General features: G+C 43.8%; 1 protein-coding gene across 2 annotated transcripts in view; it reads right to left on the reverse strand.

Moving 5' to 3' along the window:
* The window catches only part of Dusp22 (dual specificity phosphatase 22), a 58,022-nt gene that overhangs the window by 16,293 nt on the left and 21,614 nt on the right, over positions 1-20,115 (reverse strand). For both annotated transcript variants that reach the window (XM_028881045.2, XM_028881055.2), the window contains exon 4: positions 3,936-3,985. In XM_028881045.2, coding sequence (XP_028736878.1) covers positions 3,936-3,985 — 50 coding nt within the window. The remainder of the gene's footprint in view (positions 1-3,935; positions 3,986-20,115) is intronic.

The raw sequence follows: 20,115 nt of genomic DNA on the forward strand, positions 1-20,115 counted from the left end.
AGTCCAAGATTTAGGAAATAAAGCATTTCATCCAAAGTTGAAAATCATTTTAAAAACCGGCATCTAAGTTTCAAAGAGTGAGTAGTACAGACTTCCAGGACTTGGTCTGTCACTAAAGAGAGGGGACAAGCATCAGAGCTAATGTGGTCAGATGGAAGACTGCCTGTTGATAAGTGTCTGAGTTACCAATAGCAAGTTTTACAAACTACTCAAGTTTTCTCTTGCTTCTTTTCACCCAAAACATTAAGAATATTCATCTAGTAGTTGGAGAGATTGCTCAGTGGTTAGAGCACTGACTTATTTTCTAAAAGAACAGGGTTCAATTTCCAGTGCCTACAAGACAGCTAACAACTCTAGTTCCATGGGATTCAAAACTATCTTTCTAGACTGGGAGCACTGCATGTACCTGGTATAAAGACATACAAACAGGCAAAATACCCATACATATAACATTAAAATAAATAAAACTTTTCTAAAAAAGATATATGTTAAAAATAAATAAATTTAAATAAAAAAGATACTGATCCATCCACATTAGTTGATGATATTGAATGGGAAGGTTCATTGTGAACTCCTCATATTTATTTAGTAAGTAGTAAAGACAGGAAACCCTAAATGAGTTAGATCATTCTGAGGTAAGCATTCCAACTGCTTCTATCATGGAATCACACTCACTGTTACAGTCTGAATGCCTCTGCCCGTCATGTGTTTACTGGAACCCTCACTCCTAAATCTGGCAGTACTGGGAGACAGGCAAGGTATCAAGTATCTGGGTCATGGGCCTACGGAGAGCCTTCATGAATGTCTCAAGCACTTGCCACTCAAAGAGGCTTCCATATCCCTACATACTCGCTCACTCCTTTCGTCTTTCCACCAGTATTAGGAAGCAACACAAGTCTCTCAACAGACGTGGCCACTCAATCTTGGACTTCAAGCTTCCTGAACTGTGAGATAAAACTTACTTGTTTTCTGTATTATTATCCAGTCTCAGATGTTCTTTTATAGGAATAGAAGAGATGAAAACACTCAACCACCTTCACTGGCAGCAGATAAACAAAATTTAACCTATTTCAACTGTCATTCCTGTAACGCTGAAGACACTTACCGTAGTAGGAATAGATCCATACTTTTCAAAGTGCTTAGAGTTCAGAGATATGCTCAAGCACATATGATTTTTGCCTCCCCAAATCCTAGAGATGGATGTTTTCAGATGAGAGAATTTAAGTGCAGACTAGTTCAAATGACTTGCCCACAGTATGTAGGACTTCCTGACAGTTGTCTATAATACAGGACTGTCAGTACTGGTATTAGATCACTGTTGTGGAAGTCAAAGACTTAGCTCCTAGAAAAGCTAAAATCTTACAGCTGCTCAAAGACCAGGGGCCATGTGCCTTGACAGCACATACCTAGGATAGGTTCCAGCTTGATTCCTGCCAATCAGGTATTGACACATTCAACAGCATGATTGAATCATGGTTAGAGAGGAGAGCAAAGCAGTCTTTCCAAAAATAGTCACCAAAACAAGGGCAGAAGATTGCTGTGGTCTTCGGAGAAAGGCAGCGCCTCACTTCCTTCCGCAGGGACCATGCCCTTCCAACCACTTCTGTTTCTTGACACGACTGGTAACCAAGGAAGTTCTCTAAAGTTGCTGCTTCTCCTTCCAGGGTAGGCTACTACTTTGTTTTCCTAGTAAAGCTTGCCTCTCCCTCTCTCAATATGAAAGCCTCACCTCTCTTTGAAACATCAAGGGTCAGGGTAGACACAACCCCTGGCCTGGGCAGAACATGTCTGTACCAACTTCCCACTTTCTCCATGCTTTCTTCTAACTATTCCCTCTGTCCCCTGTCCAGCTACCCATTGAACTGTAGACCTACCCTGTCCCTGCCCCTCCTGCAATAGGGAGGTCTTATAAAGTTACAGCCTGATCCATGATTTCTCTGTCCTCTGGCTGTGAAGGCGTAAGGATAGCTGACATTCCAGCATCTTCTAGAGAAGCCAGTCAGTTGGGACAGGAAACACAAGTGTGTATGTAGTCTGCCTCACTGACACAGATCTGTATGCACCAGCACCTGTGTACAATGGAAGAGGAACCCTGTGATCTTTCAGACTCAAAACTACCATTTGAATCTGGGGCACTTTTGACAAAACAGTAACAACTAGTTCCAGGAGGGCTATCATGCTGGCCCCCAATATCTAGGTCAGGACAGCCAGAAAATCAGAGGCCAGGTGCAGTGGGATGTGTAAAGTAATGGAGTTCCTAGCATCTCGGCCTGCAAAAGTCAAATGCAGGCCAGAGGAAGCTATCACCTCTCCATGCTGGGCCTAATTTGGGACCAAGGGTGCTTGTGATGCTTCTAACCGGATCTCCAGTGCTCTACCCCATCCTATCAAGGCTGCACCACTGCTCAGTGTGGACGCTGCCACTGAGGTGAGCTACAATTATGAATCCCTCTTAAGTGGTTAAAATGGCAGAGAAGACCCTGTGAGACAGTTTGGTGGATAAAGATGCTTCTGCACAAGCCTGAAACCTAAATTAGATCCCTGGACCCAGAATAAAAGAAGAAAACTGACTCCTGGAAGTTATCCTTTGACCTCCCAAGTATACAGCATGGCACACACATGCCCCCACCCATGCACATAAGACACACACACACACACACACACACACACACACACACACGTGCAAACGCATGCACGCACACACACACACAAATACAATAAAGCATAGGCATATTTTGGAGGGAAAACAATAAGCAGGACTAAGATGATGTCAGAGATGGAGTCAGTTATGAAAACATAACAGTCTGGCCTTGGGTAAATGAGAAAGAGGAGGTCATTGTCAGTTAGACTTGAGGTCTCTACTATCTGACAGGGAAAGCACATAAACTACATGTGAGCACAGATCGCCTGCACTGCAGCTGTCCAAACAGAGAGGAGCTCTCAGGGCAGAAAATATACACCAGACTGCTGTGACAGGATGCGGGCATGGGTATGAAGTAGCTTTAGAATTTTTAGATTTAACATGTATATTTTTAAATATAATAGCAATATTTTAGATATTAGGTTAATAAAATATTAGAATTAATGCTGCTGGTTTCTTTCCTTGGGTGATTGGTTGGTCCTCAAGTTCTTGTTTAAGACAGAGTCTCTTATTGGCCTAGGATCTCATCATGCATGCTAGACAATCTCTCCTGTGAGTTTCCAGAGATTTGCCAACACCTCCCATTTTCCATAGGCTCTGGGGATCAGCACTGAGGTCCTCAAGCTTGCAAGGCAAACATCTTACTGACTAACCCACCTTCTCCATACTCTAGGTGTTCTTTGTGTATATATGTGTGTGCCTGTGCATGCACACAGCTACAAGTATGTGGAGGCCAGAGGTTGATGACCAGTGTTTTCTCTAGCATCCCCCACCTAATTTTTTGGGACAAAGTCTCTCCCTGACCCTGGGGCTCAATGATTTGGCTAGACTAGCTGAGCAATGAGCTCTGAGGATCAATTTATTACCTCTAGGTCCCTAGCATTGGGGTTATAGATGTGCTGTGCTGATTTTCCATGGGTGCTGGGGTCCTGAACTCTGGTCCCTGGGTTTGCACAGCAGGCACTTTACTGACTGGGCCATCTCCCTGGACTTCAAGTCTTTTGAAAAAGAGCCTTCCTGTGGACACCCAGCCTTTGTGTTCACAGTCAGACTGGAAAATAACAAGGTGCCTCCACCTCGGTTTGCCCTGGCCCAGCCAGTTTTGATTTCTGCCGACTCACCCCGCCTCCTCAGGACAGCAGCTATGCAGGGACACTAGCAACTCCACGGACCCGCACAAGTGTTGACTTATTTGTCTTCAGAACCCTCTGTTGGCTTTCAGTCGGCTCAATACTGATGAAATGCACACTGTACTTATTTTTCATTTCTCCCAATAATACAGAAAAAAACTTACAGGTTTTGAGATGGTGAATCCGCTGCTGGAATACACAGGTATTGAACTCCCTGCAGAAGGATAAAAAATATACATATATATAAATAAAACTTAAAAAAAAATGGTGCACAGTAAAGTATTAAAAGGAACCATTTACTTAGGTCAAAAAACAAGAAAATAAAAAAGGAGAAGTTTTTATTCATCTTTTGTTGCCAAGGAACCAAGGAAACACTCTTTAATTCAGGTTCCTGATTCTTTTCCATAGGCATGTCAATATTCACACTTTGGTTTGTAAGCAACAAATATAACAAATTTAGACAAAACTTGAGGGACTAAAAACAGGAGTCAAGCACTTCAGAGTTAAAGTTCCCAACTCATTGTAACAATTGTTCTCATACTGTCTGTCTATGTTACTTTAGGATCCTGAACATCCCAAAGGAGGCACTGTTAGTCAACACCTTTAAAAGGGATGAAAACTATGATGTGATGCCATAGCTCTCTACATCCATTTTAGTATTGTAAGAATTACAGCTCCACTACTAGGCCTTTGAAACCTGGAAACAATGTTGCTTGCTTTGCAAAACAACACTACAAGCTTGTGTGGTAAGCTAACATATTTATTTCCCCCTAGTTTGAGGGAAAACAACTACCCAAGGTGATGATTTTTAGAAAGAGAAACAGAACTGGTTAACTTCTCTACAGGAAAGATGGACATTGTCATTCTAAAATCTCCAATGTCAACAGCAACCTTGGAATGGAATATGGTAAAGGATAGATGAACCATTCGTGAACTTTCTCTTATATCTGCCACATGTCACAGAATCTTGTCACTTTGTCTTGGACAGCCAGAGAGAAGAACTAATTAGTGTGAGAGGTCAGCTTGATGTACAATAATGATACAGATGCAGTCAAGTTCCTTGGGAGTGGGAGTTATAAAACAACCTGTTTTTTAGATTTACTTCACGTCTTTCTGTAATTTTTGGTGTTGACCTGGTCACCCAGGAGGGTCAATGGAGCTGTAACTAGACAGCTACAGGACAGGCATCTTGCTGACACCCCCCCCCCCCCACGCTTGGTGCAGACTCAGCATCTGGCCCTCTAGTTCTGGTAAGCTTACAGAAGGCAAGTTCTGAACTAGCACGAGGGACAGAGCCTGGCAGCTCCTGCTTTGCTGGTACAGGTGGAGGCAGAGCACATTCAACAGTTGTATAATGGGAAAGATGAGCTGGTCTCTAAGATGAGTCCTGGGACTCTAGCATAGAACCCATTCTCCAGCTCTTGTGAGCAAACTATGAGCCTCCAACTGCCTGCTAATCTGCCCCTTTCTGCTGAAACTGGCTCAGAGTGTGATATGTTGTCAGCAAATAAATACCTGAATGGTACAACCCCCTCCCTTCCCATCTGCTATTATTGGGTGGGGGGCAGCATGAGAAAAAACTCAAAAATAAAAATCAATTTTCCTTCATCACTTGTGTGCAACTTTTGAAAAAAGAATTAAATTATTTAATCATGAATTAAAAGAAAATCATTATATATAGCAGTTATTTCATCTTTCTGTACAGGCTTCTGAGTCTTGGGGAAGATGAGGTTTACCTCTGTTTATTCAAATAGGAGCATCTCACTGAGAGCAAACGGACTTTGCTGAGAGAGGAAGATCTGCTGCCAGGACAGGGAAGGAGGCGGTGGGCTCTCCCTTGTATGGACACTTGCCAGCCCTCCAGCCCTCTAGCCTCTCTTCGGGTTTCCTGGGCTCCTAAAGCTGTGCTATGCTGGGAATGCTGACCGGTTATTTTAAACACTTAAAGCTCTTCCAAACCTGGTGGCATATCATGGCGTAATTTGATGGGTAAGACACTAGAAAAGAAAGCACTTCTAGGCCGGGCGGTGGTGGCGCACGCCTTTAATCCCAGCACTCGGGAGGCAGAGCCAGGCGGATCTCTGTGAGTTCGAGGCCAGCCTGGGCTACCAAGTGAGTCCCAGGAAAGGCGCAAAGCTACACAGAGAAACCCTGTCTCGAAAAACCAAAAAAAAAAAAAAAAAAAAAAAAAAAAAAAAAGAGAAAAAGAAAAGAAAAGAAAAAGAAAAAAAAGAAAGCACTTCTGCCAAAAAGAGTCCTTTCCTCCTCTTTTCCACTGAGATGACCAAGCCTGTTGTTGAATACACACACACAATGCTTCCTACGGCTAGATGGCAGTGCTCTTGAGTGAGATCTGGCAGTTAGGTAGTCAGGCCCAAAGCTTGTGAATTTCTTCTTCCCACATACTCTCTCCATCCCTGTGGCAGGCCATACTTCCAGAGGACAGGATTCTCAAGTGCACTACCGATACCTCAGCCTGGCAACTCCAGTCAGGCAAAGGGCTAAGTGGCCCCTCCAGGACAGCACAGAAACGCCTACCTCTCCCTCATGGTGATGAATAGCCACAACATTCTAGTAGAATCTATGTACTGAGATGATAAACAAAAATAGAGACAATGAAGAGAATGGACAGAGGTTAGGCCAGGAGCATTTTGCCTACTAAAGCATATGCCTTGAACACTTGTTATCAGGGAGGTGGGAATCATTGTGCTTCCTGTATGCTATGCCAGATAGGGCCACATTTACCTCTGTGCTACCTGATGCACAGAAGGAAATGTGCTTGGGCCCACAAAGTAGAACCTGCCCAGTATTCAGGAAAACCTACAGCCATAGGAAGCCGGTGGAAGGCATTCATTCTCTGTGTGAGCCACAAGGATAAGGAAGTAACACGTCAATTCTAGGCTCCTGGCCCTCACAGCTGAGATGGGCAGGTGGCAGCTTTAGCTTCCTCCTCATGTAACTCGTAAAGACGAACGTGTGGCTCTCAATTACATTTGAGTACTCTGTGCTGTTAAAGCAAGACAGAGACAAAGACAAGACGCTACAGCATCAAAGACTGTGTATAACCACAAGAACAGTTAAATTCCTGGAATGACGCCTGGGCTGTGGTGGGCATTCCACAGAGATCACGGCAGGAGATGAATGCAGGGTGTGTATGTGCTGGTGAGTGCCATCAGGGAAGGAGGAGAGCTGGGTTTTAGGCCATGCAAAGGGCACGTTGTCCACCTAGGCTCCAGTGACACTCAATCAGAACACAAACCACTTCACTATGACCTACAATAAGAAATATGCAAATCGAGTCATGGAAGGAGTCAAAACCGTCAAAAAGGTTTAGCTGCTCGCCCCAAGAGCGTCTATTTATCGTGACTTAGTCATTAACAAAGCACAGATATCTTTGAGGCCACACAAGGCAGAACTACAGCTACCCAAAAAGGCGTCAGATGCCTGCACATGTGCACAGCTTTTAACAGTTAGTTACTAATTCAGAAAGCAGCACTGAGACCCCTGTGCCACCAGAAAGCTGGGCTGACTTAAAATCACCCTGTACTAATAAGCGGAACAGATATTCCCTCTCTATGATCTATATAGAGGATCGTGCTCTGGAGAGCCTTGCAGAGACACAGATGAAGGGTAGGATGTATTTACTTACATTATGGAAAGGACAGCAAAAATTAAGTTAAAAAAACTTAGAAAAATCTCCAACAATCTAGAAAGAATCTACAAGTAATAAAAATAGCAACAGCATTTCTAGGAGTATAGCGCTTGTTACATATTTTCTGCCTCATGTTCCCTCTAATATTTTGAAACATATAAAAATAAAATTGGTTTTCTGTTCCTTGAAATAAAATACAAAATAAAGAAAAATAAAAACTGAGCACTTTCTATGGTGTTTCAATAGCGGCTGGTGGGAAGCCAGTTAACATTCGTGGAGCTACTTAATATCAAGTCACAACTTTTCAAACCCAGAGCAGTGAGTTTCATGTTGCACTGAAACACAAACATTGTTAGTGAGCTGCCTGTGCATTAAGAGTCGCAGTTCCCATAGGAACAAAGGAAGAGCTCATTTCTTTGTCCTGTGCGGTCTTCTGAGCGGCCCAGCATAACCAGGAACGGCAGCAATACTGATGAGGCGGGCACCATAATCAAGAGACAAGGGAGGTGCCAGCACTCTATGCCCAAGTAGGAGACGGCACAGGCTGCATATTTATCACGCCAGGAACCACATGGTACAAAAGCCAAAAAACTCAGGACAGGAGTAAAGGAGTTCTGAGGGATCTGCCCTGAGAAGCTTCCTGCTGAAATTCTTGTATTTGGGTTTTGAAATTACGTCAACAGACAACACAGGGCCGAGAAGAAAGTTCAGAGAGAAATGACATCAACAGACACCACACTGGGGCAGAAGAAAGTTCAAGAAGCATATCAGAGGCTTGATCTGAATAGCCAGGACTGTCAGAGTCTCAAAAGCTCCACCATTTTTCAGTTTTCTGTTTCAACAAGTAGAATAACCACTAAAAGGTAGGTTTGTGCCTTTCTTTGGACTGAAACTAAAAATTACACTTAAAATGACAGACAGGCACATACCTGAGAATTAGGGCCAAGCTTCTGATCACAAAACCAGGAAAGAGGCCAAACTCTTGCTTGTTTCAAGTACAATTTCTAAAACTACCCCCCACACACACACTCCCAGACATAGTAAGAGTCTGCTGAGAATCCAGGTGACCTGCTTTTCAAAAGATCCAGCTGTGCACAGCCATTCTCTTTCTCTCAAGGAAGCTAATGTGAAGCACTTACAAACAGAACCCACCTCACCTGCACAGCAACATGGCTGGGCCCTGAGGGCATTACAGACCCACAGAGGATCTCCCTATACACAGGAGCTAATAAAGCTGTTCTTCTCACACGAGTGGCCTAGTGGATATCAGGCAGGGGAGGCAGGGATGTGGAGAAGCCTGGCAACAGCAAAGGGCATGTTGGAGACAACTACTCCAGAACATGGCAGGGAAGCAAAGATGGCAGCAGAGAGGGTGGAGGGGCCACACGTGGCTGACTTGATTACTGCACATTATATACATGTGGCAAAGTATGTACAAATACTCTGTACCTGTCTAAAAAACAAAGAACACAACTGAATCCTTGTAGAAGTATTAAAAACAAATGAAAGAGAGTAAGTTCTGGAAGGGGCTAGAAATCCACACAATGGAAAAAGTTATTTTAGCTGCCAATAAAAGATGTCACTATTAGAATTTTGTACCAGAGACAGGACGGGTGATCCAAGGGTCTCCCTCCTACAAATATGGCATATTTTCTTTGATAAACAAGCCCATTCAGATTTCCAGGAGGCCTGGTAAGCAGGTCTTTCCCAAACAAGCAAGTCCTAATGAAATAAGGATAGAATAAGCCTGTAATCCTACTAAGAACTAATTTCACCACAGTTCTCAACTACCAATTCTCTACTCCCAGGAAGAAAAAATAAAAATAAAAGCAAAATGAAAATTTGGACTGACCTCACTTGATTGGGAAGCCAGACCATGACTATGCACTGCTATGAAACCCACAAAGCCAGCTAGGCGCCCTGGTGTGTGCTTCTGATCTCAGTATTTAGTGGACAGAAGGACCAGAGTTCAAGGCCATTTTCAGCTACCTAACTGGTATGAGACTAGCCTGAGCTACATGAGACCCTGTCTCAAAACAGAAACAATCAAAATTCCAAAATCACATAGCAACAGTGTGTTCCACAGGTGAGAACAACCCACAGAACTGAGGCAGGAAAGGAAATAGTTTAGTAATCTGGGACCCTACTTGGTTTGGGTTATACACACCTGCACTCTCTAGGAATGCACTGGGCAGCCTAGATCCATTACCTGTATGTATTATGTACACATAGTCCTCTCTAAATAAAGCATCTAGCAACACTGGATCCCCACCTGCACTGGACTACATGTACACTTCTTCTTTTGAACAACAGTATAAATTACCCCAATAAAATCAAATTTCGACACTTTCTATTCAAGTGTATCCCCATTGTGTCTAGTATGAAGAATATATACAGTAAAGCAAAATTGTGTATACTCAAGTATACTTTCAGTGAGAATCCTCTACTTACCATCTTGTGCCTATGCAAAATTGGGCATGCATATAATTAAAATCAGATGCATATGGGGACATGCACAGTAGAAAAATAGATAATCTATCATTCAATAGAGAACCTTGCAAACTACACCCACTAGGAACCAAAGCTGTTCTTCTCGTGAGTCCATAAAAGGAAGCCTTGAACAATAATCGGGGCCCTTGAGTATCTGTACCCATGTGGCCCTGCTCTCTTTCACTATATTCTGATCTTTTCTGCTGTTTTGTTCTGAATAATTTCCTTGATACTTCTACAAATCTGTGTAAGCACTCACTTTCAATCCTTTGGATTAGAAGCCAAGAGCCTGGAAACACCCAAGACTCATACTGACCACCAGTATCAGCACCACAAAATAAAACATACACAATGCAAATTTACTCCCTTAAATTTATTTTATTATTATTATTATTTTGGCAGAACTGGAGATTGAGGCAAGGCCTTGCACATGCTAGGCAAATGATCCACTACCCAATCATTATTCCTAGCCCTCTTTTTATTTCCTATTTTGAAACAGGGTCCTACTAAGTTGCCAAGATCGGCCTTGAACTTTATCCTTCTGCCGCAGCCTCCCAGAGTAGCTTTAGTTATAGGCCTGTGCCACCAGGTTTGTTTGTTTGTTTGTTTGAAGTGGAGATTCTCTATGCTACCCAGGCTGGCCTTGAACTTGTGCATTTAAGGGAAGCCCCTGTCTCATCTTCTAAATACCCATGACAACAGACGTAGCCACTGTACCAGGTACCACACTGATCTTTCCCAAGTGAACATCTTCATAGTTGTAGATCGTCACCATCATCCATATTCTTCCCAAATCAGACTTGGTTCCCATAAATACCAACTCTTTTTCCTTCTCTATTCACCCCTGCAGAGATGACCATTCTCACCTCCGCTCTGGATCTGAGTACTTCTGCATTTCATCTAAACCGAAAGGTAAGAAAACCTTTGAAAACTGGATTCTTGGAGACCACAGACTCAAGAGCTGACAACTGCTGACTTGAAACTCACATTCCAGGTGAGACCACTTTAGTCTCTGTCATAAGGCCTCCTCTTTGCAAGGGTATCTATTCCAGAGAGGCACTGGAAACCAGCACCTCTATCGTGCCAAGTATGTATGCAAGCCAAATTCAGTGCCCGGTCCGTGAGTTTGGATCGATGTCTTTCTTCAATCTAAGAATTTACACATAGCCCATAACAGCTGAAAAATTCCTTTGTATTAAAAGGAAAAGTATAAGTCAAGGTTCTATCCCAGGAAGAAGAATCTAAAAACACTCTAAGTGTCACTTAACAAGGAATTAGAAATCAGTATAGAAAACAAAGAATAGGTAAGGTCTAGATTCTTGGTCACTTCCTTTTTAAATTTTTAGTATCATGGCAAAAATGTCAATGGAATCACTAAAGAAAATCACCACTGAAGATAAACAGGGCCTTGTAATAACACTCCATAATGCATGCCTTAAGTCTAGATTCTGAACTGAAAAGACATTTTCTGAAAGTACCCATTTGCCACTGATTCTTCCTGCATGCTAAATTTAGGCAATATACTACAAATAACAACTTCCAAGAACACTGTGGTCCTTGGTAGGGTTTGGGGGAGTGGGAAGGTCAGAGTAGAGAGGTAAGATTTAGCCTTGGGCTCGGTTTGTGAGCCAAGATGCAAATCAGCAGCCTCTACACCTGCTGCTGCTTTCAGGTTAGTCAAATAACAACATACATTTGACTTGTCAGAGTGACAGAAGAGGACTCTGATGTTTATTTTTGTTCAAGGTATTTCAAAGAAAGACCAAAGTGGCCTCAGTTACAAGGGGTTTCCTCTGGCCCACACGGGACGGATTATAGGAAGGCAATGAGGGAGATCCAGGCTGCCCCACCTCCCCACCTCTTCCAGGTCTGCTTCAGTTTGAGGGTTAGTTGATGTACCAGCGGTGACTCAGAAAATCTGGGGCCAGTTTAACATGTGGCTCCAAACCCAGGTATCCTGCAGTGTACCTTTGTGAAGAGTAGTGCCATCGAATCACGTCAAAAAGTGATTGTGAATGACTGCTTAGAAAATAGTAGGAGAACATCATTAAGGAAAACATTATTTTTGTAAAAGATACATTTTTATCTGACCATGTTTGCCTAAAAAATACTCAATAGCACCTCTGAATCTGAAAAGTAAAGAAGATCCAACTTCAAGAACTGTGGTCAGTCCATAGCCCAGCCTATCACAACCCGCTCCCTCCACCCCCGGCTTGGCCTGCTCAGGGCCACTGGATTGCACGAGTCCCTGCACTCTTCCCGTGACCTCTGTGGTTTACAGTCTCTGAGATTCCTTCTCCATAGGCTCCTCCCAATGGCCTTTCCTCAGCAGAACTTCAACACAGTGTTGAAGACTTACAAAGATTCCAGCTCTGTGTTCCGAGTGTCTCCGCGACCCCAGAATGCAGCCGCCTTAGGCCAGCATGCCAGGCTTGGGTGGCTTTATCCCAAACTCTCACGGTGGGCACTGTTTTCTCAGTCTCTTAGCTCTTGCTCCTTGAAAATCAGCAGCAAAAGCCTTTAAGTGAGGCAAAGGATGCTTCAAAAGGTAGATGCACCTTTAGAGTTTTAACCCTGTGTGTCCTAAAGGCACAGTCCCTAAGCTGGCTATGAAACTTGGAGCTGGCTTTAGAATCAATGGCTCCCTGCAGCCACATGGATGTCTTCATCTTAGAAGGCCTGAACCTCAACTTTCACTGCCTGATGCTAATTAATGGTCTCAACAGGACATATGGTGAACATGCTCATTAAGAATGAAATCTTGCCAGGCAGTGGTGGCACACACCTTTAATCCCAGCACTCAGAGTCAGAGGCAGGAGGATCTCTGTGAGGCCAGCCTGGTCTACAGAGCGAGATCCAGGACAGGCACCAAAACTACACGGAGAAATCCTGTCTCAAAAACCAAACAAAACAAAAAGGAATGAAATATTTAGGCAGCCATTATAATGAGACTTCATGGATCTAGGTTTTCTGAAATTTCTATGAAACCTCTTCTCTGCTACATCCCCAAGCTTCAGGTGCAAATGTGTTGCCGATGTATCAGTTGGGGCTGAGTACTACATGGTTACTTGTTCTCTACATTTTGATGGGCTGTGGTTCTCTGTAATGGCCGCCATTTGTTGCCATGGCTTCCTAGAGAAGATACGAACAGGATGCCACCAACAGACATGATAACGTGGAAGGGGGAAATCTCATGGGGCATCAACTCTAGACAAAGAGTTACAGGCAACTAAGGAATGATGAGAGCAGGAGAAATAGGTTTCTCCAGGACAGAGCCCTCAAATTGGTTATCCAATACCAAGTAGTCAGCCCTGAAATAATCTACATTATACAGACTGAACAGGTTGCACTTCTATATAAAGGAATATGAATATACACATGTGGATACAAACATATATATGTATGTATATACAAAACACAACAATTAAAGAAATAGAGGCCATGAATTTTAAAAGGAGGATTATAGAAGGGTTGGAGAGAGAAAAGGGAAGGAGAAAATGATGTAATTATATTTTAATTTCAAAAAGAATGGAAAATCACAACGTAAGTATAAGGCAAAGCCATTCATCCATACATTCTCAGAAGCCATTAAACTGGGATAACACAGCTCAAGCTTCATGCCAGCTCGCCTCTGAAATCATGCCATGCCCACTCCTCTGAGCCCTGACAGTAAAGGCAAGGAGGGGAAACTGAGGCCCGTGGTTGCCTAGGGAGTCAGACCTGTTCCTTATATACAACCTATGCTTCCATGCTCACAGCAGAGTTGAGACGCTTTAGCAAAACCTCCAAACCCCAAGTGCTTACTCTCCTGTTCTTGACAGACAAACACGCACTGAGCCCTGGTCTAGGCAGACCCTTTTCCCACACCCATTCAGATGACATGAAGCTCATTTTCCTGGCTCACTTTCTTTTCCAATTTCATGGTATCTGACTCGGCATACTGCTATTTTAGAACTGCACCCTTCTTAAACAATAGCCACACTCCGTTCTCTTCCTTATTCTGCTCCTGAGTGGGAGGAGGGGGGGTTATAACATGAGGAAATGGGACCAAAATGTGAAAGACCCCAAAGGCCAGTACACAGTAGATGCTCAAAAAAATGGCTGACACCAGGTAGGTGTGTGATTAGTGGCTCTCACTTGACGGCGGTCCTACTTATCTGCTCGGCTACCAGCAAACAGCACCACCCAGACTAGGAAGTGAACCAGCAGCTGTGATCCCACGAGGGGTCCCTGCCCAGCCAGCCTCACTCTCTTGGTGGGACATGGCTGCCCCTTAGGCACAAGTGTTCCAGAGGGCACAGTGTGGAACAGCCAATGAGTTCTTAGAGTGCCTCGCCTGTGAAGGATGTGCAGTCAACGATGGTCTGAGTTACCGGATGTGTCACTACCTCTGGTTTCAGGAGTGGATTCAAAGCCCTTTTTAAACAGCATCCATGACACACTAGTCTGGCTCTCTGTTCCTTCTCTGGGCCACACCTTGGACATGTTTCAGGAGGTAAACATTGACTCGAATTGGGTGTTGCTCTTAAGGGCTAGCCAATTCCTTGAAGGTGGGGTTCAGCCTCCCAAAAGTAGAAGCCAAATTTAGCAACCACATGAGCAGGGCAAGAAGCTTTCAGATTAGAAAGGATTCAGGAGCTGGGCAGTTAGGGAGAAGTAAGGTGGGGGTGGCATTCTATCATTTCTACGCCACATGAAGAGCAGCATCCTTCTGCAATGTGGTCAAATGTGAATGCTGCCATGGTTGTCATGGTACCGCCTGAGGTTTACAACTGGTAGGTGCGCCTGGAAGGGCACCTCGTCTCTTAGCTTAGGCACCAGGATCCTAGGGCCTCCTTTTGCTGGGGCAGTGCTTTACTACACCCCTCCCCTCTTCCACTGTGAGCAGTTTGATAGGCTATTTTTATCTTGACAGCTGTATGCTCTAGCGCTGGACACAGACAGAAGCCCCAGGACACCTTGGGCAGAGCTCACATTGGGAAAGCCCCAGGGCAGATATCACTGTGGCCACTGAGGAGGCAGAGGGTCACCAGGATCTTAGAATGACCAGTTAGCGACACTGGTTGTAACGTCATTGTTCATGCAGAAGCAGGAGGATCAGTTTCATCAGAAGAGGCAGGGAATCTCAGGATAAAGAATAACAAAACAAAAAGAGATGTTCAAGAGACCTGCTCATACTGGATTAGCCATGAGACATTCTTCTTGAGGGTAAAATTCATAACACAATGCAGCTGAAGTTCACTATCCTTAGTAAGTAAGTAACTGCCTTTCCCTGGGACCACAGAGCTGGTTCCTTGGAAAAGGAGCTCTGATTTATGGAAATTAGGTAATATTTGCCACATCATGCTATCAAGTTCCTAAGACTGGGAGTCTCAATGCCTGGGCTTGGTTCTGTTCATCCAAGTTACCTCACCCCAGAACTACCGAGTGACAAGGAAGACACCTGGTTCTCACCTATGTCTTCCTCAATCTGGCACTGGCTTTCTAGAAGAAACTTGGTTTCTAGAAGAACCAAGTGCCTCGTGGCTCATCTCACTTTAACTGCAAGAAAGTCTGGGGGAAGAAAACAAAGTTCCAAGCCGGACTTGGTGGTACAGTCCTGTAACCCCAGCTACTTGCAAGGCTGAGGCAGGATCACAAGTTCAAGGCCTGACTGGACTAGAATGAATTCAAGTCTAGCCTGGGCTACTTAATGAGACTCTGCCTGAAAAGGGTTTGGATAAGTAATTTAGTGAGGGAGTGCTTGTCTAGTTTGCAGAAGTCCTAGGTTAAATCCTTAGTAAGACAGAAGAAGAAAATTGGAAGGCAAGGATGAAGGGAACGAGAGAAAGAGGAAGAGAAAAGAGAGAGAGGTTTTAAGATGCTGGGCACACTGTGAGCCCAGCACTGTGAACCATCTACAGTTTGACTTTCTATAACTTTGACCCTGCACTGCTTTCTTTCCTATGGAGAGGCCAAGAGGTGGCCAACAGTTTGCCTGGTTTATGATCAAGGCTGGAAACTGATATCTGCTGTGGCTGTGGTAACAACAGACAGGAGACCAGCAATGTCTCAATGCATATCCAGGGCCGAATGCCTTCCTCCCCAACACACACAAGTCCCCAGAGCATCCCAGGGAGTCAGGCTACAGGGAGGGGAGCACATTTTCAAAGCATCCGGACACAGCTTGTTTGCCTGGTCTGCACTGAGGAACCAGCAGGCACAATTGCTTCACACTCACAATTTTAAATAACATTGCATCACTTCCCTTGCAGGTGTGGGTAGACACTGATCCACCTGTGTCACTACCTAGCAATGAATTAAGAGAACCTGAAAACAGCAGATTTGCTTAAACTACTCTTAAGTAAACCTGGATCCACTTAAACAATCATCTTTCCTATGTGATGAATAATCTGGTGTTCATAGTAACCTGGAACCTCGATTTAGCATTTCACCACTGAAGAGTTTCCACTTGCCACTCAAACTTCTGACTGTAGACTCTGAGGCCTCCTCCTAAAGAGCCTGCAACACATGGAGCCCTTGGGATAGATCCTGGCCTGCTCATCACAGTGCTCAGGGTGCCTGGTGTCTGCCAGCCATACACTGTACTGTCCCAATCCAGAGCCAGAGCCACACTTCCCTTTGCAGATGCTATTTGGTTACTTCCACCAAACTGAGCCAGTTTTCCCCTTTGAACACCTTGATAACATCACATGCCCATTAAATCCTGCCCCATCTGCTTTAAAGGTAACACAACTCCTCTCTTTTGGTTGCTATAACAGCCACATGGATAAGGGTCTCCTAAGGTGAGGGTCCATTACAAAGGAACTAGAGACTCTTAGCCTGAGGTAAAACAAAATGCAAATCCTACATCTGGTCCAGGTCAGAGTATCCTGTGGTGTACCTGCAGAGAACCCCAAAGACTAACCAGAAGAATGGAGGTCAACCAGAATGTACAAGGGGTTAATAGGAACGAGAGAGAGAGAGAGAGAGAGAGAGAGAGAGAGAGAGAGAGAGAGAGAGAGAGAGAGAGAGAGAGAGAGAGAGAAACACAGCTACCTCACAGTGTGAATTTGGGGACTGATGACATCCTCTGCTATGCATCAAAAACCATAATATAACAAACATGATTTCCTGGTCATGTGTCTTGGTATTTTCTTATATGGTGTTATTCAGAACCAATGAAGTGGCTACATAGTTTTACAGAGAAGATGCTCAAATATTTGTGTCCAACCTCTAATCTCTCTGGAGGAATGGATGGACCTACATTTCTAACAACTTTGGAATAAAGCAGGAACATGTTACCCAGAGCTCTAGGGTGTGCATATCCATCAGTGGCCCAAATGTCTGCTCCATGAAGTTATTGTGTAAGCTACCCTGACACCTCCCTTGCCCCACCTCATAACTAAACACTAGATAACTCCTTCCCACTCTACCTGAGAAACGACTTTGTAGTTTTTGAAATTGCTTATGAGGCGGCTGTAGGTTAATGGCTGTTAAAACTTTCTGGTAGATTATTCCTTCTCTTCTTTATGTAGCTGACCTCTTTGCTTTTATACATATCATGTATATGTCTAATAATACTACTGTTAGTCCCTCCTTCTTTTGGGTCATTTTGCTTCAGAATCTTACCCTATTCTTTCATTTTCAACATTGCTGTATCATTTTGTGGAAGACTCACAGATCCAATTTGATCTGTTATTTCTATAAAACAATTATGACTCCCTAGCATTCCAGTTCAAACAAATCCTTATTTCTAAGTAGGAATAAAGCAAGAGCTTCCAAGGGTCTCCAGGACATTTATCTCCTTCCTTCCATTCTATTTCTGCATTGACACTACTGGAAAAGCAGTCTGCCCGAGTCACTGACTTGGTGCACAAATCTTGGGCAAGTCTTTAATTCCCACACAACTCTTAAGCTTGATGAACAACTGATCTACTCTGAGGTTGCTTTTCCAGCCTGTCCACCCTTGAAATCTGCTCTGTTGAACCTGTCATGTGGGCCTGGACACACCCTGCCTCTGCATGTCCATGTCACTACATGCACTGTTCTTTACTAGGAATCACACCTGAACTCAACCAATCATCCTCACCATCACTACCTAGCAAACTGATTATCCTTTAAAACCAAATAAAACTGTTACCTTTTGGTTGGTACAATCTTGCCCACTGCCAAATCCTCCTGGGTGTCTCGGGGCCCCTTACATCTGCTACACACTTGCAACTCAGTAACACTGTGAAGATTTATGTGCCTGCATCAATGTGGGACCCCTTCTTATTTCTCTTTGTATCTGCATTCCCTATACATGGCAGCTTAGCGAGCAGGAGTACCTCCAGAGAAGTCTGAAGAAGAGGGACAAGGTGCTTGCAGAAATCCTGGCTGCACTACCAGGAGACAAACACGAATCTCCTCATTTTGGATGTTTAAATAACACCATTTCCCACGAGAATCAGTCTGGTATTGGGGGCTCCAGTGCTCCATTTGCAAATAAGCTGCTAGCAGAAGATAAGTAGCAGAAAGGAGTCAATCTCTTCTCTACTTGGCTGCCCCCGTACAAGAAACCCAGACAGCTGGATTCAAGAAAGAGCAATTACTAGACAGTTTTCGATCCTTACAGTAATTATTTCTATTTGAGTCATATCTATTTAAGTCTGGAGTTGACTTCAAACAAATTTGCTTTAACACACGAAAGGCACTGCAATCTCTGAGCAGAATAGGTACCACTGATTTTTAGATGACATCTCGAAATTCTCCTAGAGAAGTGAGAAGCAGCTAAGGTTGCTAGAAATAACCATCAATCAGAAAATAATGCCAGGGCAAACAGGGGCTTGTTCCCAAAGGCATTGGGCCTCACCACCAGCTGGGTATTTTGGTGCTTGTGCAATGCTAATAAGAAACAAAATCACCCAGGTTGGTGGAGACAGTAGCCATCTAATGAGGAACCCTAGCCCAGTGCTTTAAGCTGCAGCACTAGGTGAATCTGTGAATCCTGAAAGAACATAAATGTTTTCTTATGTCCAGTCAATCCAGTAGAAACACACTGTTTTAATGTTCAAAATAAAGCCTCTATCATTACAGACATGTCCTGGGCTAGCTTCTGCCTTTGAAGACTAAGACAACTTGAAGTGGATGATGTACTTTCTTTGTGTCTGCTGACCACAGACCACAAAGGATGTTGGATGCCACATATCACACATGAGTCCATGGCACACAGTGGTAAAAAGTGCAGAATCTTTTCAAGCTAAGCCTGAATATGCATATGCAGTCCACCCGTTGTTATCACAGGCACTAAGAGCATGGCTTACTAACCTTCCTTCCCACCACAGGTTGCCTAAGACCACCTGCATGTCAGATATTTACATTACAATTCATAACAGTAGCAAACTAAAGGTTTGAAGTAGCAATGAAATAATCTTACAGTTGGAGGTCACCACAGCATGAGAAACTGTATTAGTTAGTGGGTCACAGCATTAAGAAAGTTGAGAACAACTGCTCTTATTGGAACAAATAAATTAAGGAGTGAGAGAACATAAAGAAAACAATATTCCATTCTTGGGAGTCTCGTATGATCCTTTCAGACCCTAAACATGTAATATAAATATAATGCTAATTTTGAATTTTATACAAATGAGATCATATTGTAGATCTTTGCTACTATTTGTTTCTGTTTCTTAATGGGCTGTCTTTAAATACACAGACATCCCCTCTTTTGGAATTGGCTTCAAGTATTTTTTACATATGCATGGGCTGAGACTGGCTCCACTGCGATGCTATTACCAACAGTGTCATGACTTCAGTGCACCCACACATCTGCACACCTCTGTGTGTTTAAAAGGAATGGTTCTGGAGTGTCTTCTCCTTGGGCTAGGAGAACTGTGACTGACAGTTTCCACAACTTGGGATAGGCCTGCACATTCACATACACTCTGCCTGGTCAGTCTCTGTGTCCTAAACACACAGGAGTACAGTAGTCACCAGGCAAGAGAGGCAGAGGAGGAGGTAACACCTGAGTGGATGCTTGGGTAGCTTCTCACCCAGAACTCCAACTGCTGCCCTGAGTGTAACCTCAGTTACTATGACCTCACTGGAGGCTCCACAAAGTTTGAGACCATCTCTTTCAACCCCATGTGCCCACCTTAAACATGGCAAAGCTTCTGTGGACGGACTGCTACGAAGATGCATGATCTCTGATTGTCAAACACATATTGTCACAGACAGACAAG

This window comes from Peromyscus leucopus, chromosome 5 (genome assembly GCF_004664715.2).
Source record: "Peromyscus leucopus breed LL Stock chromosome 5, UCI_PerLeu_2.1, whole genome shotgun sequence".
In the NCBI taxonomy this organism is placed as follows: domain Eukaryota; kingdom Metazoa; phylum Chordata; class Mammalia; order Rodentia; family Cricetidae; genus Peromyscus; species Peromyscus leucopus.